Source organism: Gymnoscopelus microlampas, assembly GCF_963454915.1.
Source record: "Gymnoscopelus microlampas genome assembly, chromosome: 7".
In the NCBI taxonomy this organism is placed as follows: Eukaryota; Metazoa; Chordata; class Actinopteri; order Myctophiformes; family Myctophidae; genus Gymnoscopelus; species Gymnoscopelus microlampas.
Window position 1 is genome coordinate 21,889,525 of NC_139944.1, and position 26,335 is coordinate 21,915,859.

The following is a 26,335-nucleotide window of genomic DNA, read 5'->3' on the forward strand; positions in this document are numbered from 1 at the left end:
GAGGTGTCTCAGTTGATGGAAACTATGTTTCGAGTTGCCTGGAGAATAGAACTCATACCAAGACTCCACTTCATACCAGGAGTATGCTTTCTTATGTACCCCTTGCTACTCTTTCTCCTGTATTTCATCTCCCTACTGTATCGGAGAAAAACAAACTCACTGTACCATCAAATCCTCCTTTTTTGCCCAACTAAAAGTTACAGCGTTCAAAGTGAGGTCAGAGTTACTAATTTCAGCTCACGTCAATTAAGGAAACAGGTCTCCTTTGTAAAGTAGATTCAGTCTCAGGGTGAGACTTAACCTGGCTCTGTGGATGGTAAATTAAACCTCTCTTAGGCTATAGAACATTCAGTATATAAGGATTACATCACTATTTCTCCATCCTTTAGTCTGTTGTACCACTTGTGGAGCTGTTAACTCATTCCCTGCCTAGAACAACTAAAACGACTTTTGTCCCATAAGCCATGCCTGCCTAGAACGACTAAAAGGACTTTTAAAAAAACATTTTATTTTTTTTTATTTGACCCAAAGACCAAGGAGATATGATTTTTCGAAGATCTAGACTCCCATCCACTTCCTTGTTAACTTAAAACTTAAAAATTCTGTATCTCGGGTCCTGAGTACTTTTTTTTTTCAATGAAAAATCTTGGCAGTGGGCAAACGCGCCCAGAAATAATTCAGGCAGTGAATGAGTTAAGAGTCTTAACAACTAGTTTTACATAAGATCAAAATTTTCTTTTAAATGGGTCACAAACTGTATTTGACTAACACTAAAATCAGTTTGTGACCTTTGTGACCGATTGAAAAATGTCATCTTATGTAAAAATCATGATTACTAGATAGATGTAATTTTGTTTTATTTTTTTCTTTAAACAAGACTGACTTTGAGGTTGTTTTGGATATGTGCGTTTAAGTGTTGGCATTTGACTTAAAGGTAGGGTAAGTGATATTTTTTGGTTAAAACAAAAAGTATTTTGTTAAAAGGTTAAAGCACTATATTCTGATAGTAAACATTGCTATAGAGTGTTTGTTCAGTAACAGGAGTCTCCCTGTCTCTCCAGCTCTTTAATAAACAGAAAATACATTTTCCGGTAGGTGTCAAAATCTCAGCCAATCAGGAGAAAGTACCCATTTTTAAGCTTAATTTTTATAGTGTTCCAGTTCCATTTTTTCCTGCTCATTTCTTAGTGTCATCACTTCCAATTTCACTTGTTTAATCTATATCCAGATTGAGTTCTCTATCCTGATTGGATAAAATTGGAAATGAAACTGAAACTGAAACGAAAATGCATTTTCTGTTTTATAAAGAGCTGGAGAGACAAGGAGACTCCTTTTACTGAACAAACACTCTATAGCAATGAGTACTATCAGAATATAGAGCTATTTAACACTTATTTTAACCAAAGAAAATCACTTACCCTACCTTAATCGTAATGAATTTTCGTATTCCTGCAAGTGCAATGTAAAATTGACTTTTTAAGAGTGTGTTCGCTAATCTCGAGATGTCTTGTGCACACTGCCAGTAGACCAAAGTACCTCCACTATTTTTCTTTTTCTTTTTTTTATACTTTTTTGAATTATTTAACCTTAATTTTATAATGAAAGTCAATGGCACTTGGGACGTGACCCAAATTTGGAGTCATATGTCATAGACAACAACTGACGTCACAGGCTGGCCACATGGAGTCTGAGATCCACATTGGAACCACGCCGCTCCCAATTCTGAGATTTATTTCCAGATAGGAATGCATGTACTGTACACAACTGACCACAGCACTGTCTTCCAGCCAGCTTCAAACAGTGTAATATGACGATGTCACAGGAGTTTATAAACTAGGACACAGTGAGTTAATTGAAGTTAAACCTTTACTTTTGGAGAGTAACAGATAATTGAAGTTAAACCTTTACTTTTGGAGAGTAACAGATATTTGCGTGGCCAGAACTGCCATGTCATTTCCATTTTTTTCCGTGGCTGCAGGGTGAGGAAGAACGTCAGTTCTCCGAGGAGGAGCTGGAGTCAGCTGCCGTCACATGGGGTCAAGGACTGGACAGCTGCTCAGTGAGCACAGAGAGACAACACCCCATGTAAGCATCCACTATCTCACTCACATAAGCAGTTTTTAGGCTCCATGCATGCGTTCTCTCAAAGACACTTTGGCAAGACTTGTGGCTGTTGATGGACACTTTACATAACCACATGTGGCCCTAACCACTAAATCCTGATTTAGACTTCGTTGTATGGGGAACATTACTTTACTTTGTTAGGAGTTTGTATGCTGTTGTTGATACTAATTAGTGCAGTATCCGTTGTCAGAGTACTTGGAGACATCAATCTATGATGTCAGTCATCTCAAATGGACACAGACATATTAACGACAGATTAAAGTATCTGTTTTGATGTCTTTTGAATCTCATGATTATGTCTCGTTTTTAATTCTGGATTGCTGAATCTGCACGACTGTAAAATTTACCCTTGGGTACTAATAAAGAGATGTTGACTGATTTTCAGCTGAAAATCTGTTATTTTCAGGGAGCAACATGGTCGTACGACAGAGTATTAATTAATTAGACTAAAGCCACCACTCTCTGCTTTAGAAATGATGGGTTATTTTGTCATGCTAAGCACTGAGGTCAATCATGCGAGTCAACTTTAATAAAAGATAATGAATCTAAGTTGCATGAAAACCTTCCACTTTAGTAGGCTATTTTTATTTAATGAACTTAAATAGTGTCATTACCAAAGGACCTTTTGAACCCATTCAAAGTCGGTTTAGTACAGTTTCAAGAACAACACCACAATTTTAATTAGTTAGTTCTGTTCTTCTTCTTCAAGTTCCAACATGTTAGCTCACAACGTTTTCGTTCTGCATGATGTACGAGGAATTGATTCGACCTGACAGATACAGATGTTGTGGTTATTTATATACAGTATTTTATTTATTGGTAAGGGATGAAAACTGGTCAGATGGGACAGAGTAAAATGCATTTGTGTCCTTCCTTGTTGTCAGCCTGCCTCAGGAGGGTAAGCGCAACATCCTACTGACGAGTGCTTTGCCATATGTCAACAACGTCCCCCATCTGGGTAACATCATCGGCTGTGTCCTGAGTTCTGATGTCTTCGCCAGGTAGGAGTTTATTCTCTTTTTGAATATAGATTTTCTTGGTTGTTCACTTTTGTCTGTAATGGGGCTCGGGTGGCAGAGGACTAAAATACCACCATTACGGAGTCTAGGGTTAAAATCCACCGTGGTGCTTCAGGCTTGCCGAGCATCTATACAAGCACTGTTGTTGGCTGTGTTCCGGTGAGGGAAGCTGGGCAGGGAGGGAAAGGGTGGATTGGCATAATGATTAAATTGGGATTAAAAGGGAGTAAAACTACCCAAAATTTAAGGGGATTAAAGAAATGTTTTGTCTTTGTAACTTCTTTAAATAAAGGGTGCGAGCACGACTCCAACTCGTTTCAACAATACTGAACTTTCTTACCGGGTGCATGGTCTGGAAAAGTAACAATACATCTCTAAAAGAGTATACCAGCACTCATGGAACTGTCCTTTTTAAGGCACTTTTATTTATATATATATTAAGTATGCATGGTATGCTGCAGAGCAGACAGCAACGTACGCGGTTTGGCATCAAGCCTTCATCAGCGTTGTGTGGACACAACGCTGATGAAGGCTTGAGGCTTGGCTTAATATATATATATAAATAAAAGTGCCTTAAAATGACAGTTCCGTGAGTGCTGGTATTCTCTTTTAGAGATGTATTGTATTGTCTCTGTAACTACCACACATTATGACTCTTTGTCATGTTCCATGCATGACTCTCAACCACTTTTCCTCCTCTGCAATTTTGTCTTTTCCCCTTTCTGTCTCCTCTGCTACAGGTATGATTTGCTTTATAGATGTCTGTACCTTTTCCCTTTAGTAAATGTTTCCATAACTCTATTTATAACTCAATCTGCCTCTCTCTACAACTCCTTCTGTCCTCTCCCAGGTACGGTCGTCTGCGAGACTGGAACCTGCTGTTTGTGTGCGGTACAGATGAGTATGGCACGGCCACGGAGAACAAGGCCAGAGAGGAGAACCTGTCACCGCAGCAGATCTGTGATAAATACCACGCCGTCCACTCCAACATCTACAAGTGGTTCCAGATCGACTTTGATTTCTTTGGTAGAACCACCACAGAGCAGCAGACGAAGTAAGTGATGGAAATGGAGCAAGCAAGTAGGTGGCCCTTTTGTCAGGTGTCGCGAATTACAGATCAAGCAAAAACAGACTCGGACACACTTTGTATTTACAAGATAGAGGTTTATTACACAAGCTCATGGGAGAAGTACATTAAGCTGCTTGTGTTAAAAAAAAATATCTACGTAGCAACTGTTTAACACATTCCCTGCCATTGACGGAGATCTCCGTCATTTAATATCCACCCGTTTACCGCCGTAATGTTTTTTTTTTAAACGTCCAGAACCCAAGATGACGTCATCTGAAGATTTACTGCTCCATTCACTCCCTGGTTAACTTATAATTTAAAATCCTGTTTCTCGGCTCCTGTGTACTTTTTTTCCCCACACAAGCACAGTGATTTCCTCTGTGATTAGCAACCATCAGGGGATCGATCATACTGGAGATAAATATTCTGTGGTTCTTGAAAAAATTGTCAGAATGCTTAAAAATGCTGGCAGAAGCTACCTTCCAGTTAGAAATGAGCTCGGCCCTGGCCTCCCTAGGCTGGTGAGGGGAGTGTAGCGCCCAGGATCACTTAGAAAAATTGGCACCGGGTGAAAAAATAAGGGTTACAAAATCGTGGAATAAACAATAAAAAAAAAAATGTCACTGAATGTGTTAAGATAGCTCGCCAATATTTGGAGTTATTTAAAAGTTACCAAAGTTTAATTATGCTTTAAAGACGTGAAAATAAAGGTTATAGGTTTCAAGCCTTTTAGTGTGGAAAGCTGTACTTTCTTTGTTTCAAAGCTAATCAATGAGTTCATGCTAGTGAAGATATGGAAAGATTTTTCTTCTCAAAATCAAATATAAGAAAGGAGATTCAAGGCAGCCTTTACAATGAAGATTAAAGACTTTAATCCGTTAGTACAGTACAGTATATAGACTAGGGTAAACTCTTTATACGTGTACAGCATGAAAGGCATCAAACATTACTGGGCTCTTTGAATATTGCAAAGCACAAAGCTGGCTGTTTTTTTTTCAAACACAATTGTAGAACTTTGTGTTGAACTTTCTTCTTTTGTTTTCCCTTTAATATTCAGCTTTTCTCCTGAGGATTTATATAACTTTTTTGTGCTGTTAGAAGAAACCTCTTTTCCCCTGTGTACTCAAGAAAAAGAGCACAGCAGGGTTTAGTAAATCTATGGGTCGGGCCCCAAAATGCCATTTTATTCACGATCCTCGTTCCCTGGGTGAGAAACTTGGTTCAATGCTTTATTTTGCTCTGGTGTTTAATCATTTTTAAGCCCCTCTTGGGCACAGTCCATCGAAACTGAAGTCGGTCCACTCCACACCACTCGATGTTTTTAGTTCCTCTGGTATTTCTTCGCATTCAGAATAGCCCAGGACATTTTCTGGCGGCTCCACAAACGAGGGTTCCTGATGGAGGACACGGTGGAGCAGCTACGCTGTGAGAGCTGCCAGCGCTTCCTCGCTGACCGCTTTGTGGAGGGGGTCTGTCCCCACTGTAGCTACCCAGAGGCCCGCGGGGACCAGTGTGACAAGTGTGGTCGACTCATCAATGCTGTAGAACTCAGGGTGAGTGAGTGTGTGTGTGTGTGTGTGTGGGTGGCAAAGAGAGGATAGTACCAGTAATATACCGGTTCTCAAACTTTTTCATGTCAAGGACCCCCAAATTGATATGTATTGCCTACAGACCCCATCTGAAAATATTTTATGCCAGGGACCCCCAGAAGGATTTGAGTAGAATAAATCAAATAGCAGATCTACAAGCTGTACAAGATCTGCACATTTTTAATAGCCAAAGTATGAAATATGGATAATGGTTACAATTATTGTAGTGCTGTATTAACTAAATTTGCTGGGGACCCCGCCAAGGACCCCTGGGGGACCCCGTCAATGAAGTAGAATCCCAACCATTTTAACTATATTTTATACTTCAGCTATTCAAAAATAGCCGATCTACAAACTCACAACGTGTCACAATGCAGTGTTTTGTGAACTTCCCTCTTTGGAACATCTTGAAAAATCTTGAATACTTTTTAAACATATTAAGAACTCAGATCTTCTCTTATGGGGGTCCCTTGCACAAAATCTTTTCAGATGGGGGTCCGCGACCAAATAAATATAAATTTGGGGCACTTTGACATGAAAATGTTTGAGGACCACTGCTGTACCCTGACAGGACATCACAGGACTAGCCTTGATCTTAGTGACCTCTAACAGTGTTGATCCTGCCTGTCCCCTCCAGGATCCCCAGTGTAAAGTCTGCCGGCAGACTCCCGTCATCCGCTCCTCCAAACACCTGTTCCTGGACCTGCCCAAGGTATACTTATAAGCTTTTCACTTTGTCTGGAGTCGTCCTCACCCTGTGCTTATGGTCAGGAACCAGTGGTTATTTAGTACCTTTTTCCACACTGCTAAAGTTAACACAGTGTTAAAATTATATTGTTAAACCTGCTGTTCCAGGACTGAAGGCTGGTTTTGAAAGGGTTTCTGTGACGCAAGTCACTTAAGGACAAACAGGGCATTTAGCCTAGGGCTGCACAATCTCTGGGATAAGTGCAGTGTGAAAAAGGCTTAGGCCAGGTGTCCAACGCTGCCATTGAACCCAATCAACCCATGTAAAGTGCCAATCGGCACTCTTTTTAAGCCTCTTACTTTTTTATTTCTGTCTTATGTTTTTAATTATTTTTTACTTCAAGTCAAACCGGTGACATGCTGAAGAATGCATTTTGCGCCCATGTGATATGCGCCCTAACTATTCGGCTATCTTGTCACCCCTTGAACCACATTCCTAGGTGATATTTGAAATGATGCGACAGGTTGTGATCCTTTAAATCTGCTATTTTCAGCAAGCGACAAGCATATTTTAAGCATCACTTACACCTACACTATGTCATAACATTGTTACTACAGCACCCAATGCATATATTGACGACGTCCGTCTTAAAGATCGTATTTGTGAAACAAATCGCATTTGTCTGCATTCTGAACAAGCCTTAAAGTCTGACAATAGGCTAAATTAATTGCAGGTGTTGAGTGCTCCACAGGAGCGCCACCCCATGACTCTTATGTTACGTTCACATCAACACTTCAACAGCGACTCTGCAACAGATATGCAGCGTCGCTTTGTAGCTGACAGTGAGAACGCAGCATTACAACTGACAATAATCCACACCTCACTGGTACACACCCACATGCATAGTAACAAAGGGAATGTTAGCGCTAGGAGTTTATTTGGGCACTGGAACCCGCTACTCTTGTCTCTCTCACACACACTACAGTATGTTGCACTCTCTCCCTGTCTGTCACCCCCCTTACCTCTCCCCTTCACAGTTGGAGAACCAGTTGGAGGAGTGGCTGGACAAGTCGACCAGTACAGGAGACTGGACATCCAATGCCAAACAGATCACCCGCTCCTGGCTGAGGGACGGACTGAAACCACGCTGCATCACCAGGGACCTGAAGTGGGGAACACCAGTACCTCACCCTGACTTTGCGGGAAAGGTCTGTAATGACCACATAACTATACAAGTGGTGCCAGCCACAACAAACCCCACCCCTCTTTAACCCTTTATACTTTATGGTGTCCACAGGGGTCCATAATTGGTTAATCCCCATCAAATCTCTTTGCTGAATATAGCCGATCTACAAGCTGACAATGTCTCGTTGCAATGCATTGTGAGCTTGTAGAGCTGCTATATTCGCAGAATGTTTGCCTATTATGACATGCCCAGAAAAGGGACTCTAGGTCTTATGTGGTTAATCGGAACAGATTTTCTCCTAGATGGTGTGTTGGATCAGACCAATCTTGTTCTCAAGTGTTTGAAGTAAATATTGGCTGAAACACTTTTGTGTCATTTGATTTTACAATTACACGCAAAACATTTTATCAGTTAATCCAGGGACCATTGCCCACCTTTCTTGACAGTTTCATGTAATTCCATACAGCCATACAGCAAGCATTTTGCTTATTTTACTTGTATGAGGAGTGACAAACGCAAACCCGGACAAAAACAAACCAATTATTTTTTAAGCTATTGTATTTTTTGTTGCCCTGGCTTATTTCCAGCATTATAGCATAAAGAATTACAAACACAATTCCATTGATCTTTAAGTAATTCATTGCCATACAAAGAAATGGAGGAACATTAAGACTACATGCTAGCACTACACAGCAGTCAGACCGCAGCATGTCCTGATTGTGCTCTTGCCTCTGCAGGTGTTCTATGTGTGGTTTGATGCCCCTATTGGCTACCTGTCCATCACCGCCAACTACACAGACCAATGGGAGAAGTGGTGGAAGAATCCACAGCAGGTACAGTATATTCACTTCTTCAGCCCAAACAATGGCAGTGATTCTGTTACGAGCGAGCCAAACACACTTGGCATAGCAGAATAGAACTGGATATTTTCCACTTACAATACGTTACATATTTGAACCACATTAACCTTTGCATCCCAATGTTGAGGATCTCAGGGCTTTTACTTTTTTGTTGGCAAAAATAGCTCTAGCTCAAGAACATTCTAGATAATGTTTTTGTAATTTGTGAATAGGGCTCAAGTAGTTAATGATTTTTTCTGTCCAAGCTGATGCGAAAACCTTGATGAAAAGAAATGTGCTACATGTCCAGCTATTGCCAGGCAGTATAGTACAATTCTCCAATATATTATGTGGGGTAGGAATAATCCACTGCAAGTCGTACACTTCCCTTGCACATCAAAGAATAATGTACAATGCAAAGGCTAATTACAGTTCATTATTTTTCCTTGGAGTTAATTGTCCCACTTTTATTACACGGCTTGGTTGAATGCTCAGTTCTGGGAGGCCAGCATAATATATCTATGACACACCAGCTTAGTTGAGTTCAAGGGTCTCCATATTTAGGCATAAAGAGAAACAAACGCACACATATTCCTGGATGCATAGATATACTAGAAGGGCACTGGTCTACTTTGGGGTCGGGAACAATCTGCATGCACCATCCCGTTTATGCAATACTTGTTGCGCCCATACCCAGTGCAGTATCCACTAACATATGACCGATTGACTAAATATGGAGATACAGGGATCCCTGATGTCGTCAGAAACACGTACTGTACATGGTCATAGCGAAATGAATTCTATTGTACATGCTGCCACTTTATTTATGTTGAACAAGCAACGCAAACGCAAAGTTCAGCCAATCATTGAAGCCGGCGGGTCGGGTTGGCCAATCAGGGAAGCTGGTGCCCGCACTCCCTAAACATACGAAAATTCGGTGCGTCCTCCGCAGACCGACGCACAATCAGACACAGACATTCATGGTTTTCTGGTTCTCTGAAACCGTTCGTCCGACCAACTTACTACTCGGAAATGCACACCTCCAGGTCATTTGGGGGACACATGCCAAGATTGTGGATAGATATAGAATATGAAATAGTGAGGAATCAATGTGCACTACTCTCATTATATAGAATTTCGGTGCTGAATCGCCAAAAATGACTTGAGAAAAATCAAAACATGGACATTTCTCCAATGAAATAGCTATTTATTATTAATGTATAAACCTCTTAAGACTGTGCCCTTCAGGGTGCATACTGGCAAAAAAAAAGTTAGAAGAACTCACCAACAACAGCAACAGTGTTCTGGCCGGGCGCCGTCAGGTCGGGGGGAACCTGAATGATTCAGAGGGCTGAGACTTAGACAGGGGCCCTGGAACACACCAGAGATACCTCGCCGATGGCAAGAACACCTTTTTTCTTTCTTGAATTTGCACTTTCATCCTTTTCCTTGTGTTGAAAATGTGTCTGATGTTGGATTATTGTAAAGGTGCACTGTGTAGTATTTTGCCTCTTGGTTGCCAGTAAAAACAACTTGCAAAAGAGTTGTTTACACGTGACAACATTCCCGTAACCCAAAGGGATATGATTCAGAGGGTTCTTCAATAATTTGATGATGTTCCATCTGTTGCTGTTCTTGTTCAATCTGTTGTTTCATCTCAGCTCGGATTCTAGTTTGCAATTCCCCTTATTTTATGCCCACTAAACATCTTACATCTATTAATTCACAAAACATGTACATGTATGTCTGTATGTCCCGGGCATAACTCGGGCGCCGGCCTCAACTTGGCGTGTGTGTCCAACATGACCTGGGGGTTTGCGGTGCGGAGTGGCAATTTTATTTTGTCACGCGTTGCCAATATAAGAGGCAACATGTGCAATGGAACAGAAAGTACGGGAGCAGTTTTCTTCATGGGTGAAGACGCGAACAAAAGCGGCGGTGTGCAGCAAAATACAGTGCATGTGGGGCTGACCACGGGCACAACGAGTACATCAGATAATGGAAGTATTGCACAATGGGTTGGGGACTTGCATCGTTCCTGACTAGTAAGGCCCCGAGTAGGCCAGCGACGGACTAGTTTTAGTAATCACACACTGCATTTGGTACAACATGTGGTTGTACCTTTAACCTTGATGTCCTTACCAGTCAGGGGGTGGGAAGAAATACTGCTTTGCTCTTTATTAAAGAGTGACATGTATACAATTGTGACAGAGGAAGTTACCACTGGGTAGATACAACAAGTGGGTTGTTCTGTTTGGAAGGTCAGATTTCACAAGATAATGTCTTAGATTAGCTGCCCTTGTAGCAAAAATCTAGACAATGTTTCGAAGGCCCTGCCAATATCCGGGTGGACCCGGGTCTGATGCCAGTATGTGCCAATATTTAAGAAAAAATTCTTAAACTATTTTCAACCTGTCATTATAGGCGTTTTATTTTATTTTATTATAGCGCAAGTAACATCTCCAAATTCAACCCGTTTCATCACGAGGCATTAATCATACAATGAAGTGTATACCGTAGGGCGTAAGCGGTTAACAGATTTTGAAATAGGACTAAAGACAGAATGTTCGAAGGGTTACGGTCGATTGTTTAGTCTTAGTTTTTTAACAGATCCAAGCTTTCCACATGCCTAGATATTATGAGAGTGCAAAGTCAGAAAGTACTTAAGCTCCATAAATAAAATAAAAAGACCTCTTCAAGCATTTGTTCTCTCAACCAAACTGTACTTCACACACTGAGTCATCTCATCTCTCGCTCTCTTTGCTGTCTCGCTAAAACCCCAAGACTCCTGTAATCTGGGATCAATGATTTGTGTGTGTACACATGCAAGTGTGTGTGTGTCAGAAGTACAGATAGCAAGCGTGTGTTGGCCTATATACACAGTGCAGATAGAGGGAAAGCTGGATAGGGGGGTTTGGAGAGCGCAGATAAGTCCCCTTTGAACTGGATGATCTCACCATGATCTAATATGATGTCATCCTCACCGTGCAGTTGCGTCTCTCTGCCCACCAGGTGGAGCTGTACAACTTCATGGCCAAAGACAATGTTCCGTTTCACAGCGTGGTGTTCCCATGCTCCCTGCTGGGAGCTCAGGACAACTACACCCTGGTCAACCACCTCGTCGCCACTGGTAACTCATTTGGCTTCATTTTACTGTCTTGATTGACTGGTATGTGAGGAAAAACTAAGGTAGTATCTAGGGATTGTTTGATTTCGTTGCTGTCGGGGCAGAAACCTTGCATCTCCATATTTCAGCTTTTCATGTTTTTTTTTATTGTTTTTTAAAACAATAATAAAAAAGCAATGGTTTTGGACTTGAACTCCTGTATAAAGATAATAGAGATGTAGCTAATATTCACTGGCTTTTAACCACTTGAACCCCAGCCATCCATATTCTGGGGGGAACGTTTGTCATAAATAGCAGAAAATCTTTGGCTATTTTTGTTAAAGGGGTTTGGTGTAAAAAGCGGTCCAAGTATAGTTGCAACTCAGGTCCATTAATTAACACGAGGGTTCAAGTGGTTAGTCTTAACACAACGTGGAAAACTGGGAATAGGAGATGGCTTTGGGAGTAGGTTGAACTTTGCGCTGTAAACATTTCATCCCATATTCTCCTCCCAGAGTATCTGAACTATGAAGATACCAAGTTCTCTAAGAGCCGTGGCGTGGGCGTGTTCGGAGACATGGCGAAGGACACCGGCATCCCCTCAGACGTGTGGCGGTTCTACCTGCTGTATGTCCGTCCAGAGGGCCAGGACTCTGCCTTCTCCTGGGCCGACATGGCTACCAAGACCAACTCTGAGCTGCTTAATAACCTGGGAAACTTCGTCAACAGGTTGGGCAGGAATTATCTTTTTTATATCTTATTTTTTGGATGGGGGCTTTTCTTTCTTTATTTCGATTGAACAGTGTACAGGAAATGTGGAGAGAGTCAGGGAGTGACACACCGCAATGGTCCGTTGGGTTTGGGAATCGAACTCGAGACTTGCTGTCAGGCTGCATCGGAGCCTACTGGGTTTGTAGCCTGGAAACCAGACGAATCTGCCAGAGCTAAAGATAAACAACACAGTGATATTAGTCTGGCCATGGCAGGCTAGCCTATATGTGGTATGCTTTGATTGATTGAATATTTTATTAGGCAAAAAAAATGTAAACATCACAATTACATTTATAATACTTTGTCTAAAAGGTCCGTCCAAAAAAGTCTTTGCGGTCTTGTTTCCATTGAGGTCCTTGGTATTCAGTTCATAGACATATAGTAACAACCAAACAGTTCAAATAAACTCTTTGGTTTATTTGCGCCTTAACCACTCGGCAATCGGTTCCCCGAATTATCTTACTTTATGTAAAAAAATATATATAAATGAGATAGAAATAAAGTTTAAAGAACAGGTAAGAATGGCAGGTATTATAAATAAAACCTCTTACAGCAGGAATGGTCAAATCTCTTTAGCAGCAATGGGGAATGTGCAGAATATAGCCAGATTTATACTTTATCGTACAACAGCGTCACTGGATGAAAATAGCTGATTTATAAGCACACTGACTTGCGAATGCGATTCGATTAGAGCTTTTAGATCTGCTATTTTCCACGACGCCATCGTTTGACGCGAGCCTAGATTAGGCATAAGGAGGGGGGAGGATCGTTGAAATAACGATTAGCAAAATGTCTTTGGGGAAACAAAAAATAAAATGCAATCTGACGTCTAGTCCATTTGGCAAAGTTTTCAAGAGCCAAGTTCTTGTGGGAAAGTCAATGACAGCAACAGACAAGTGATGCTCTACCTAATTTTCTGCATTTGTTTGGGATGGTGTAATTTAGCCCCAATTACACTGCCTCAGATGAGTTTTAAAGATCAGGGTGAAATCCTACATCAAAGATTTTCTGAGCAGTCTTTTTTCAGAATACCTTGATCTTAAAAATTGGTATGGAACGGCAACTTTGATGCTTAATTGGTTCAAAAAAATAAAAAATAAAAAAATAATCTTGTATAGTGCATCCTGCCTTAGGTGTTGGAGGTGGAGTGTACTCACTTGCAGAAAAATAACCCAAACCCTTAATTACTGTATCGTTAGTTACATTCCACATAGAAGTCTTCATGCAGTATGTATATACAATCCAGGGGTCGTCTAGGAGACATTGCTTTTATCCAAGTGACCATCCGAGTGACCAGCCTGGTTTACTGTCTTAAGGTCTTACGTTCTGGGAACCGTAAGGTCCCTTCGCTCACCAAAAATAGCTGATATACAAGCTCACAATGTGTAATGCTGTGATACGTTGTGAGCTTTTAGATCTGTTATTTTCTTTCTTTGTCTATTTTTTAAGTCATTATTTTTTTACGGCCCCTCTCAGAAACAAACGGCTGGCAAAGCATGTTTTCAAATGGCAAAAGATTCTCTGTCTTCCCTCTTTGATTCACTAAGTCAGCTTGAAACTGTCCATCTACTTTAACTGAAAACAATTTGCAGAGTTGGTATTTTCAGAATGAATAACTCGGCAAAGTGATTCAGTAATTTATGATGAGAATCAGAGACAAACTCCATCTTCACTAATAGATCAACTGAAATGTTACATTCATGTACAGTGTATGCTGTTTAGTCTATCAGACTTTCCACACAGGCACAGAAATGTATAAAATATAGATTAGTTTTATTGCATCAGTTGAACTAGTGACTCTGTTCCAAAGTTGACAACAGAGGGAAAATAATGGTTGTAGAGGTGACAAGGAGCTCACACTATGAGGAGCTTCCTTGCTGTGATGTTTGAGTTTACAGCGGCATAGCGCTACATTACATCTGGCAGCGTGATCCATAATTGATCAACAATTAGCAAGTCAAGTAACGAGCCCTTCCCTCTCACCACTTAGCTCTCGCTTTCTCTCTTCTCTGTGCTTTTCCTTGTCAAAACACCTCTACCCCCAACTGAGCCTGGTCCAACATCTTGTGAGGTTGTAGATGGGCTGCTTCCAGTGCACGACCAAGTATAAATCAGACATAACCCTCTAACCGCGTGGCCAGACTGTTGCCTCCCACAATTTTCCAAATGCTTCCGGTCATACAGTCTGGTGCACGGAAGCTCTGAAAATGATTAAGTGGGAAAGCGGATGTGACGCCACCTCCCCGCTTCCGTTCTGCTTTTACAGTTGCGCAAATTTGTCCTAATATAAATACAAATAATTTAAGCATATATAGCTTGCAGCTTATTATAAATGGAAATTATAAATAAAGTGTGAAGATATTTAAAAGAATATTTTTGTGAACGGAAATGACGAACGACAGCTTCCTGCCTCGGACTTTGGGAGGTGTAGTTCCAGACTATAGCATTCGGAGATTGTGGAATAGTTGTCTGGCTACGCGAGACTACTTTAACCCTTACCTATGTGGCTGGTTACTGTAAAAAGTCAGGTCCTACAGTAATAATAATAGATATTAAAGTTATTTTAAGATTAAAGAGTATTTGAATGCAGTAGAATACATGTTCATCTTTCATAAACCCTAATGCTCTTGGAAATTGAGGTTAAAGTCTCAATCTGTGATTTCTTCAACTGGTTGGCAGTATGTTGAACAGCAGAAACATAGGTTTAGAGGTTTTGAACGATAATACCAAAACATCATAATTTTATTCACACACAATATAGTTGTGTGTGTGTGTGTGTGTGTGTGTGTGTGTGTGTGTGTGTGTGTGTGTGTGTGTGTGTGTGTGTGTGTGTGTGCGTGTGCGTGTGCGTGCGTGAGAAAGTGAAAATGAAATGTTGACACTTCTGTCCCCAACAAAACGTTTCAGTCGTGAGACGTGTTTAATTTCTGCTTGAATGCCTGTGTTCCAGAGCAGGGATGTTTGTCAGTAAGTTCTTCGAGGGCTGTGTGCCTGTGATGGACCTGCAGCAGGAGGACAAGAAGCTCCTGGCCCAGGTGGGCTGGGAGCTGCGCCAGTACATCCAGCTCATGGACAAAGTCAAGTAAGACCCATCCCATCACTTCAGTCACTCTGGTCAGAACAAGCAGTGAAGCACTGAAATCGGTTCAACTTTTAGTAACCACTTTGAACCTGCCGTCCCTCTTTAGGCATGTCGTTTGGAAAAAATCTTAAAAATGTTGAAAGAAATAGCAATGGGAACTTGTAGATCGGCTATTTTTACTGTGTGACATGACTAGTATGAAATACGATATAAAATGAGAAAATAAAGTGTAATTTCATTTTAGCTATATACAGTATATATACAGTAGCACATTGGTTCTAAAATAGCTATGGGCTTTTTTTTTTTAAAGCAAACATTCTTAACTCAAATATTTGCTTCTGTCGGTCCCTGGAACAAAATATTTTTGAGATGCGGGTCCGTGGCCAAATGCATATAATTGTGGGGGTCCTTGACATGAAAACGTTTGAGAACCACTGATATAGCAACATAAGTTTTTCAGAAAAGCGGATTTAGAAGACATTTGTAGAATCGGCCTCAGGTCTTCAATGGGTTATTTGAGCTAAGCTTGAGTCTGATACTGTTTGTTGTGGCTGCATGTATATGTACTGTACACATTTCTGGTGCTAATGTACATTGCAAACTATAAAGTCAGCTTTATCATCTCATCTCATTGTCTTGATGTGTTTTCCACCAGAATTCGTGACGCTTTGAAACACATCCTCAACATCTCTCGCCATGGCAACCAGTACATCCAGGTCAACGAGCCGTGGAAGAAGATCAAGGGAGGAGACACTGACAGGTGAGCCAGCCTCGTCTGTCTTCCCGCTGTCGGGTGGAAACCTTGTATGTCCAAAATCGTTACTTTTCAGGAAATGGACTAAATAGTCTGTGTTCCAATGGATCGATTGTAGTTATTATTCATTTATCAAAAAAAGTAATGAAAAAAAATCCCCAAAAGGTAAAGCATCCCAAATTTCAAATCAATGGAGGGCTCACATTTCCATTTTTTTCATTGGCACACACCAATAAATGTAACCTTAATAATAAGTTATTTATTGTTATTATTATAATTATTATTATATATATATTATTATTTATTTGTTCTTAATTTTGATTGGTGCAATATTCATAAAACCCACAGCCGCCCGCCCACCACTTTCAACGTTTTTTCAATTTCTGAAAATAACCGATGCGTTGCGAGCTTGTAGATCGGCTATTTTTGCTGCTTTCACGTGACTCTTGTATGTCAAAGTAGGGCATTAATTTACGGGGGGAAAAAACATACAAAGTTGAAATACGGAGATACAAGGTTTCTGCCCGACAGCGACGATCTGTATCTTACAAATTTCTAAGTGTTGCAGTTTGTGAACTGTCACCCAGATTGCATGTGCAATTCTCACTCTCCGTTATAACACAGAAGACTCAGCCGTCCTCTGTTGAAATACAGAGAAATATTCATGAATGTCAGTGCTTTCGCTCGGGATTGGTAAATGTGGGAAATGAGCAGGGTGGGGGGGGATAATACAATCTCAATAAGAAAAACGTGAAGTTCCTATATTAGTTGGGCACGTCAAAAATAATGAGCATCAAGCTGTCATTTCTGTCCAATTAGAAGGAGAAAAAAAAAACATTTGAAATTTGTCTAATTTAAGATATGATCAATTGATGTCTCTCTCTGGGCGTCTGCAGGCAACGTGCAGGCACAGTGACCGGTGTGTCTGTGAATATTGCGTGCTTGCTGTCTGTGATGATGTTGCCATACATGCCGACGGTCAGCCAAACCATCAGAGATCAGTTCGATGCCCCTCGGGAGTGCTTCAACACTATTCTGAAAGGTGCAGGCAGCTTCGTCTGTACCCTGGCTGCTGGCCACCGCATTGGCACTGTGAGTATGGCCCTAACACGCTCACACACACACACACACACACACACACACTTAAACAGCAGCATCTGCATTGTGTTTACACTTGCAGGGTTATTACCCGATTATGTGGTTAATTTTTTGGATGTTTGAAAATAGCTGATCTGCTAGTTCGAGCTTGTAGATCTGCTATTTTGTAAAGATAAAAAAATAACATTTGTGTAAACATTTTGGAATGGCAGGGTGGTAAATCAATACATTCCGCTAGAGGAAGCACACACACACACACACACTGTCTCTCACGTACACGATATCCTAGCCGTTAGGTCTTGGGAGACAGTCGCGGCACATGGAGTTTCTCTCAGGCCATTTGTCACTCCGGGCCTAAATTGTGGTGACTGGTCTTTGTGGTGACACCTTTCTCCATCAGACTGTTGACATGTGCTCTGTTCTACTGTGAGTGAGATCTCCAGAAAGAGGAACAGCTTGTGTCGTTTGTTCGTTTGTTCTGCCCTAGGAAGCCAAAGTGCAATAACTACCCAAAGAATCAAACTGAAAAAAGCTTTAAAGTTTCAATTGGCCAGCCAAATGTGTCGTCGGTATATAAGTGTTATTGCTCTAATTGTATATCTGTTCTCAAGGTAAATGTTTATCCCCCAAAATCATGATAGGCGATTTGATCTTTGAGACAAAGAAATACGTCAAATAATATGGTTACTGCACAGCAGTTTGGCTCTTTAGGACAGCGTCAGAATGATTTTGTCCTCTTCGCACAATCTGCTGCCATATCAAGAAGGTCACGTGCAAGTCATCTCTTCTCACAACACGTTACACATATCAACCTCCATTGTCAACTGCCATGACACGATGAATCGTTCATGATATCGGTATCAGCCTTAAAAAGGCAATATTGGCTATCCTGATATTCTTTAGCCAGCATTTCATTTTATAGTATTTATATATAAATGTGAAGCTGAAAAATCATGTGATGATTGAAGGCTGCAGGTTCAATTAGGGTCCTCTGGGGAAGCTTTCAAAAGGGTCTGACTGTAGAACAAATAAAAGCAAACAAGTTGAAAAGATGTTAAGTACAAATAAATGTTACATCTTAACTACATTTAAGTTATTTTAACTAATATGTGCATCAGTAGGCCTAATAAATCAGGTAATAAGAATCTACAGTTTTCTCTGCATCTGCACCCATAATCACAGTTAACTGTATAATAACAGGTGTAAGGTAAACCCTACTGGAAGCTTGTATTGCAGTATCGGTATCAATCGATTTGACCATGCAATTAATTGGTTATCGGACAAAATTTCTATCCCTACTGAGCGATTCCCATGCACACTTATACAGAATACTGCCTACAATGTTGATCCTCTTTGTTCCAAGAGGAACATGGAGCCTGTAGTTAGTTAGTCAGTTGTGTGACGGCCCTCCGTGTCATTCTCAACTGTACTAATGTTGTTAGATCTTGTTGTTTTTAATATTCTGTTTAAAATATCATTATTATTTTTTTGCAACTTATTGTTTAAAATATAATTTAATATTTATCTCCCCAGGTCAGTCCTTTGTTCCAGAAACTAGAGGCAGACCAGATTGAGGCTTTGAAGAAGAGATTTGGTGGACAGCAGGTATTTGACATTAATAATGCACAATGGCATGCGTAGGGTTCTCAGTCAGGGTTGATAAGATGAAAGTTGACTATTTCTGAATAATGAAATAAATATAATAAGGATATACCGTGACGGTTAAACCATCTTAGCCATGAGCCACAGGCTGTCAATAAGTCAATTTATTGTAATTTAAAGTGTCTGTCTGGTAAAATGAAAGGGAAAGCAAACCATGAAAATGTAAATGAAGTATCATGCAATCGTGCTAGAGCAGTGTTTCCCAAACATAGTGCTGTGACCCAAAATGGGTCAGAGACCCGTTAATAACCCTTTTTTTGTACTTTTTTTTTTTGCTATAATTTCTTCCCCAAATATTATCATTCATGTTTTTTGGTGTTTTTTAATTCATAACGTATTTTTAAGTTTCGATCCAGGGGAGACACCAAATTTCTCTTTTGGGTCTCGAGCTGAAATAGTTTGGGAACCCCTGTGCTATAGGAAAAAAAATCTGTACATCCAACACCTTGGTGTCGATGTAAACTTTCTCCTCAACCCTTCTTGCCTCTAGCCTGAGGATGAGCCCCCTGTAAAGAAGGCATCCAAGGTTGTATGTTTGTGTGTGTGTGTGTGTGTGTGTGTGTGTGTGTGTGTGTGTGTGTGTGTGTGTGTGTGTGTGTGTGTGTGTGTGTGTGTGTGTGTGTGTGTGTGTGAAAAGCCCACTTTAGTGCTACTGTTGTTGTTCATTAACCTCCACATGCACTAACATTAGTGGCTTCATTTCACCTAACGCTGGTAAATTTACAACGCATTTCACTCATCCCGTTTTCCACCTGCGATTGCGTCAGTTCATACAGTCACGACTCAAGAATCTCATCGCCATTGTCGTGATGAATGATTATCATTTGAAAATGAAATGCACAATATCTTAGGGGGAAAACAATAGCTTTTATAAATACGTTTTTCGAACTGAATATCATTGTATGTTCATTTCCACCCGCAGACAAAGCCACAGAACGCCGCGGAGGCTGCGCCAGCCCCGGTCACTACTGCCACAGTGGCGGCGGTGAACGGTGGCGACCCAGAGAGAGCCAAGCAGCTCACAGAGGCTGTGGCCCAACAGGTGAGACCCCTGGCTGGTGGCATGCTTAGCTAGTCCTTAAATAATTGACTTGACAAAAGTACTGTATGTCCACTCCAACGGTAAAACATTTTTTTTGTCCATAAAAACATTATTGCTGAATTTGATACTCGAAATGCGCTTCAAAGTGGTCTGCTCCATGTACGTTATGTCAAACCCGCTGTGTTCGACAACCTATGAGATACTGTAAAGGGTATGTATTTGAAAGCATTCATTAATTGTATTTTATATTATACAGTGGCTTCCATTCTAATTTTTTACATATTGCTTTTTATTTTTTATTTTAATTTCATTATTTTTTTTGTTTGTAATTGGAAATTATTATTTTGGACACCAAAGAGGTAACAGCCTTTTTGTCAGAAGCTGAAATAATTCCTAAAAAGGTTGAATCGCGAAAATGTAAAGCTTGGAACCAATCACCGGACTTTGATCGGTTTACTGATCAGCTCCGCCATTTGGCGATTCGTTCGACGGCGGCTCCCTCAGTTAATCACTAACCAGATAAGGAAGAACTTTGTCAGCCTCCTTTTTAATGTCAGGCTGTGTTTCAAGTTTTGATCTCTCTCTGTCGTCAAGAGTTTCATAATCGTGTTATCTATTGCAGGGGGACAAGGTGCGAGTGCTGAAGGCCCAAAAGGCAGAGAAGGCCGTGCTCACAGCGGAGGTGGCCATACTACTGGACCTAAAGAAACAGCTGGCTTTGGCAGAGGGCAAGAGCCCTGAACCGGCACAGCAGAAGGGCAAGAAGAAGTGAGATATTAAAGAGAATTTAAAAGCACCCGAAGAGGTTAGTCAGCCCAAGGGAAAACTATTAATGTTACATTGAAGGTTTTAGGTATCATACTGGAGAATGTGAACAAGACGTACACTAAGAGAGATGAGGGTATTAGCTTAAGGCAAAGCCGTGACAGGATCTGAGACAATGTGGTATTGACACTGAGGACTAATGAACTGCTGGATAGGCCGATGGGGGAACAAAAACAGACAGAGAGTCAAATTAATACATCTAGAGAATGGGGGGGGGGGGGGGGGTTTGCAAATCCCTTCACCAAAAGAACCTGATTTTATACTCTCTGTGATCAAGTCTGCGTGCCGATATTAGCGTTGGATGGTGTGTTAAGTTGTTTTTTTATACCCTTGGAAAATTATTCTTATGCCTTTCCTACAAAAATCCTGTCGGACCAGGAAAATAAAGTCATCAAATCAAAGCATGTGTTTTCTTTCGATTTTTTGTTGAACCTTTTTTTTCCCACCCCAAAATGTTTCTTCATTTATATACAAGCAGCAATCAAATGAGCATCACAAGAAACAGAATTTCCCAATATTTATTTTATTGCAAATTTGAGAACTACAGTAAATAACAAACGTAATGTCATGGTTAAATACAATGTTTATGCAGTTGATGGGAAAAGGCCATGCATGTTATCCTAATGTATGGTTCACACATTTTTGTGTATACAAAGACGAAGTAATGCGTTTAGACTACAGGATATACATTGATATATTACAGTACTGGCTGTTACAGTACAACTGGATATTATACAGGATTATATAAAAATAGTATCAGAGTAGAACAGTAGATATTGAATATATAATTTACTGCAAAGATCCATTTTGATAGAAAAAGGTCAGCATAGAAAGAATAGGCGGGTTCTAGTCATCTCTAAATGCACATACACACAAGCTATGAGTTATACAAAAAGAACGCTAAGAAATTGTCATTTCGCTCCTGAAGTAGGTCATTCTTTCATACTCACACTCACTGTACTGGGCACTTTCAAACTTTTTTTCCTGAGCTCCTTAACTCTCCATGAATTGGGGGGCAGAAATCACCGCTAGCCATTTGCAGCCCTTAAATATAACGCCAACGCGGTTATTATAATTTAGTGCAAGATGGTGGGATGGAAGGGTGACGATGAAATGCTCTCTCTACGTTCAGTTCAACTTTCCTTTCTGCCCTATGTTCAAATCACTGAATGCTCCAAACGCTACATTTAACAATGCTTTTGTTCTTCAACGGGATTCTAAAATGTTACATTTTAAAAACCGCTCATCAGAGGCACTGTTTGATTTGCCCTCCAAGCTTTCCTTTCTTCAGTTTGCCTTTACATGCAGTGTCTCTTTCTGTTATGCTTGCCGCAATGCCGCTGCAGCTCCTTGTCGCTGTGGCTTTTCTTGTCTTAACTTTCATCATTCCTTTCTTCATTCTCTCAACCTCTCTCACTTTTCTGCTCTGATTATCTGTCTTCTCCTGTCAGGAAAACAAAAACCTACAAAACTTTTTTGGTTATTCATCGCTCCTTATCTACAGGCATTTCATGGCCACCACGTTCCACCTCCCCCCATCACTGCCGGTACCAATTCTTTAGGACATGTCCTCTCTTTCTCTCACCGCTCCTCCTTCCTCCACCCACACTCTCATTTCCTGGTATTGACTAGTCTCTCAATCAGGGCTCGGCGCGTCCTCTGTACCTCCTCCCCGAGCCTCTCGATCTCCGCTTTCAGACGCTCATTCTGCTCGGTCAACTCGTGCACCTTCCTCTCGTTCTCCTGCTCCCTCTCCTTCCGGCTCTTCTTGGCGGACGAGGGCGACGAGGAGGAGCGCGGCCCGGACGAAGCGAACGAGGACAGGACGGCTCCGCCGCCGCTGGTGCTCCTCTTACGCTTCCCCAGGCGGGAAGACGGGTAGGCGGAGGGAGAGGACACGGGCGAGGAGGGCGACGAGCAGTTCCGAGACGGAGACTGGGAGGCGGATGAGGAGCTGGAGGGAGAACCGGGAACGTAGGGCAGCTCTTCCTCGCTGGCCGAGGGAGACGCCGGCTGGGGGGGCTGGTGGTGGTGGTGGTGATGTTGAGGTTGCTGGTGTTGGTGAGGATGATGATGATAAGCGCCGCTGACCACCGCTCCACTGGCGTCCACCGTCCCCACGCCTCCCTCGCTCAGCAACTCGAAGAACTCCGGCGGCAGCAGGTCACCGCTGCCTCCGGAACCTTCGCCCTCTCTCCTGCCCTCGCCCTCCGCCCGCCTCTCCTCGGTGGCGGCCGGACTCGAAGAGGAAGACAAGGAGGAAGACGAGGAGGAAGACGACGACGAGTTGTGATGGAGAGTCTGGGTGGTGTGGACCTCCTCCGTCACCCTCTGGACACCCTCGCCCCACGTCTGGCCGCCGTCCGTTAGCCACGTCAGAGAACAACTCTCCAGCACATCCAGGAACTCAGGTTCTTTCTACAAACAAGACATATAAAGGAAAATGTAGAAAATGTCAAAACCATAACTGTTTCAAAATGTCACATTAAATGTCAAATACACGTCACACAGCAATTATTTCTTCTTCACTTAAAAAAAATAAAAATAAAAGTTAAAAAGTAAATGGCCGGATTTTAGGTCATGCAGGATGAGATCAAAAGATGAATGCATCATAAAGGTTTGACTATGCGTTGGCCACTCAACCAAACTACTGACCTCGGTGCATGGGGGGGCCCGCGTAAGCTTTGCCCCACCCGCGTCGGAGCCCAGAATATCCTGCAGGTCCTCATACCACGCCTCTAACTCTGCACCACACAACGGCCCCACGCCAGGAGGGTACGGCGGGGGCAGGTGTAGCCACTCGGCAGTCATCTCGCCACTCAGTCACAACGCACAGATACTCGGCCACACGGTTCACACTGGACCTGAGTGGGCGGGCGAGCGTCGGTAAAGCAGAGTGGTTGAGTGAGAGAGCGAGAGAGAGAGAGATAGAGAGAAAGATGGCAGAGGGAGGGAGGGAGGGAGGGAGAGAGGGATGAGAGCGTCATCATATTAGTTGATTGACATATCATTATTATAACTCCACCTTGTTCAGTATATCTCCTGTACTGCAGCTACATATAGGGTTGTATGTGGTGTGGTGATTAACGATTGTATGCATAGTGGTGAGAATACTGTGAACGGCCTTTTTCCTGGAGAGTTATTTAACTTTAAGAAAGAAACCTCAAGCTGGACCAGTCAAAGTAAAGAATAGTAGTGTGTGTGTGTGATCCGCTTGTTTGTGAAATGGCAGAACAGTGACACTAAGTGAGCAAATGACTGTACTGCACTAATATAGCTGATAACAGAATTACAAATGAACAAAAAGAACATGCACACAATGAAGAAATCAGTTACTTCCAAACATTTCAAGTTGAAAAGGAATAGATTAAGTAAATGTTGAATGCATGTAACAGAATGGAAACATTTTGAAGAAGAAAATAAATTCACCTTTAGAAAGTCTCTTAATCAAGTCTGCCAAATTGTTGTTGGAGATAATTTGTCCCAACAATTCTAGAAGACAGAAAAATACATCATTAAATTAATGAGCTGTGTTTTTTATCAAATATTTCTTGTGTGATATGACTCCGAAATTTGCTGAGATTTCAGAATGAAAATGATGATTTGCACAAATACAGCACAAGCCTCGGATGGAAAAAAGGCAATTCAATACTTGACAATTCAGGGGAGATTAACAATATAAAATTTAACTCCGCAAGGAACCCAGTTGATAAATGGGTATGGAGATGGACAATAAAATAAATCAGGTCATTGATGTTTCATGTAAACAAAGGAGGGATGTTCTCTACTGCGCCCCCTGCTTTCTACAATGCCTCACACACACACACACACACACACACACACACACACACACACACACACACACACACACACACACACACACACACACACACACACACACACACACACACACACGGTATAGGATAAGATCGATAAACAAGTCGCTCAAAGCCTTGGGTAAATCTAGATGCTGATGCATCCGGGGGTCACATCTCTGATCAATCGTTAATGCCAGTTTAAATTATCGATTGCCTCCTTTTGCACATTGCATTAAATGCAGCCAACCTGTTGTAAGACAATGATCCTTGAAAACAACGATAGTGAATTTGTTTTTCTTCCGCCCTTTCTTTCTTTTTGGAGACATAACAGGAGGATAAAACAAAAGCACACCCTAACTACAAAAGGATGGACTGTTACTGGTATAGTTTTATTAATGTCAAAGTTGCATTTTTAACAAAAATCCTCTTTTTCAACATCACGTGTATTTAAGTCTCCAGGAGCAACACACGGCTGCTACTTCTTCACATGACATCAATAATACATTGATCAATTAATAATGTGTAATTAATATATATTTGACTATCGGTCAGAGGTGGCTTGAGTTCATGTCCACTGTTTATACTCCATCGCGCGAGGAGGGGCGTGTCGCTGGCCAGAAAAAAAACAACAGATTATCCACTCCTGCATGAGCTTTGTAGATCTGCTCTTTTCGGCAAGCGACACCGTCGTACTACGGCGCATAAATTCGGCTTTAGCCAAGAAGACAATGACGTCATGGAACCGAAGTCCAGCAGGAGGAGGAGGATGATGATGGGCGAAACAAAAGGGAGCGTTCAGACTGTAATGAAAATAACCAACAAGGTCTGGTCTTCAGTGAAACAGGTTTGCAAAAACGTGTCAGGAATTCCACAGTGAAAACAAAGTCGTTGAGTTCCTTCATTGTGCTCAAAGAAGTCAACCTGTACGGTTGTCAAAATAATCTGGATCAAATTAAAACCTGTTACTGGCACTTTTTCAGGTCCTTGAAAACTAAAAGGTCTGAGAACCACTGCTATAAACAATGACTTCATAGTGGTAACGCATAAGGCAGATGTCATCAATAATGATATGTCACAATAAACGTGGACGTGTCTGTGTGTGACAGGACTGACTGACAGCTGCTGAACGATCTACTCCTCTAAAAAAAAAAGTGTCTGCAAACTTCTCCAAACTCGTCGCATGGCAACTATCCGTCAGCAGAGCAGCAGACGCGCAGCCCGGAGAGACAAAAGGTAATAAAACACACACTGTACTGTACATATGAGTGATGTGGACAACTGTATTCTAAAAATGGACGTGGGACAGGTGCCAAAAACATGAAGATACTTTTCCTAATGCACAGCTAGGCAGCGCCTCACTGGAAAAAAGACCCAACAGTCCCAACAAAACACTTGACAGCTGTCACAGAAATAGTAATATATTCACTTACCCTTTTTCTTTTATTCGTTCGCCTTCTCGACTGTCTATGATTCGGAGAATGTAGATAATATTTTAGTAAGGATTGGTGATAGCTCATGTTAACCATTGTTCAGTCTTTGTGGCTGAATGTGATTTTTCGGAAACTCCCGGCCGTCTTTATATAAGGGAGCGGCCAACCGAACTACTGTGGGGAAGGCACAGGGAGAGACAACCTAACCGAGAGTCGTGGAAGTGACTGCAGAC

At 41.6% G+C, this 26,335-nt stretch overlaps 2 protein-coding genes across 4 annotated transcripts in view; one reads left to right on the forward strand and one right to left on the reverse strand.

Moving 5' to 3' along the window:
• Positions 1-21,255, forward strand: part of mars1 (methionyl-tRNA synthetase 1) — a 29,302-nt gene extending 8,047 nt beyond the window's left edge. The window contains exons 7-22 of one of the 3 annotated variants that reach the window (XM_084062633.1): positions 1,979-2,085; positions 3,009-3,125; positions 3,994-4,197; positions 5,564-5,765; positions 6,439-6,513; positions 7,527-7,697; positions 8,413-8,508; positions 11,527-11,644; positions 12,136-12,349; positions 15,342-15,473; positions 16,129-16,233; positions 17,124-17,319; positions 18,859-18,930; positions 19,478-19,513; positions 19,910-20,029; positions 20,652-21,255. In XM_084062633.1, coding sequence (XP_083918759.1) covers positions 1,979-2,085; positions 3,009-3,125; positions 3,994-4,197; positions 5,564-5,765; positions 6,439-6,513; positions 7,527-7,697; positions 8,413-8,508; positions 11,527-11,644; positions 12,136-12,349; positions 15,342-15,473; positions 16,129-16,233; positions 17,124-17,319; positions 18,859-18,930; positions 19,478-19,513; positions 19,910-20,029; positions 20,652-20,801 — 2,115 coding nt within the window. In that variant the 3' untranslated portion in view covers positions 20,802-21,255. Of the gene's footprint in view, positions 1-1,978; positions 2,086-3,008; positions 3,126-3,993; positions 4,198-5,563; positions 5,766-6,438; positions 6,514-7,526; positions 7,698-8,412; positions 8,509-11,526; positions 11,645-12,135; positions 12,350-15,341; positions 15,474-16,128; positions 16,234-17,123; positions 17,320-18,858; positions 18,931-19,477; positions 19,547-19,624; positions 19,848-19,909; positions 20,030-20,651 lie in introns of those variants that run through there. The other 2 variants (XM_084062634.1, XM_084062635.1) reach the window with 2 other exon arrangements.
• Positions 21,256-21,368: 113 nt separating this feature from the next.
• On the reverse strand, positions 21,369-26,241 carry ddit3 (DNA-damage-inducible transcript 3). Its single transcript, XM_084063649.1, has 4 exons — positions 26,103-26,241; positions 24,284-24,346; positions 23,510-23,718; positions 21,369-23,272 (listed from the first exon to the last, which is right to left on the reverse strand). The coding sequence occupies exons 3-4, from the start codon at positions 23,663-23,665 to the stop codon at positions 22,466-22,468; spliced, it is 963 nt and encodes a 320-aa protein (XP_083919775.1). The 5' UTR covers positions 23,666-23,718; positions 24,284-24,346; positions 26,103-26,241; the 3' UTR covers positions 21,369-22,465.
• Positions 26,242-26,335: the final 94 nt, after the last annotated feature.

Bases quoted from the DNA above. Each gene is read 5' to 3' on its own strand.
- ddit3 (XM_084063649.1), bottom strand. From the start codon at position 23,665: ATGACTGCCGAGTGGCTACACCTGCCCCCGCCGTACCCTCCTGGCGTG. The intron at 23,273-23,509 runs GTCAGTAGTTTG...TCTTGTTTGTAG, and splicing joins GGGCCCCCCCATGCACCGAG to AAAGAACCTGAGTTCCTGGA.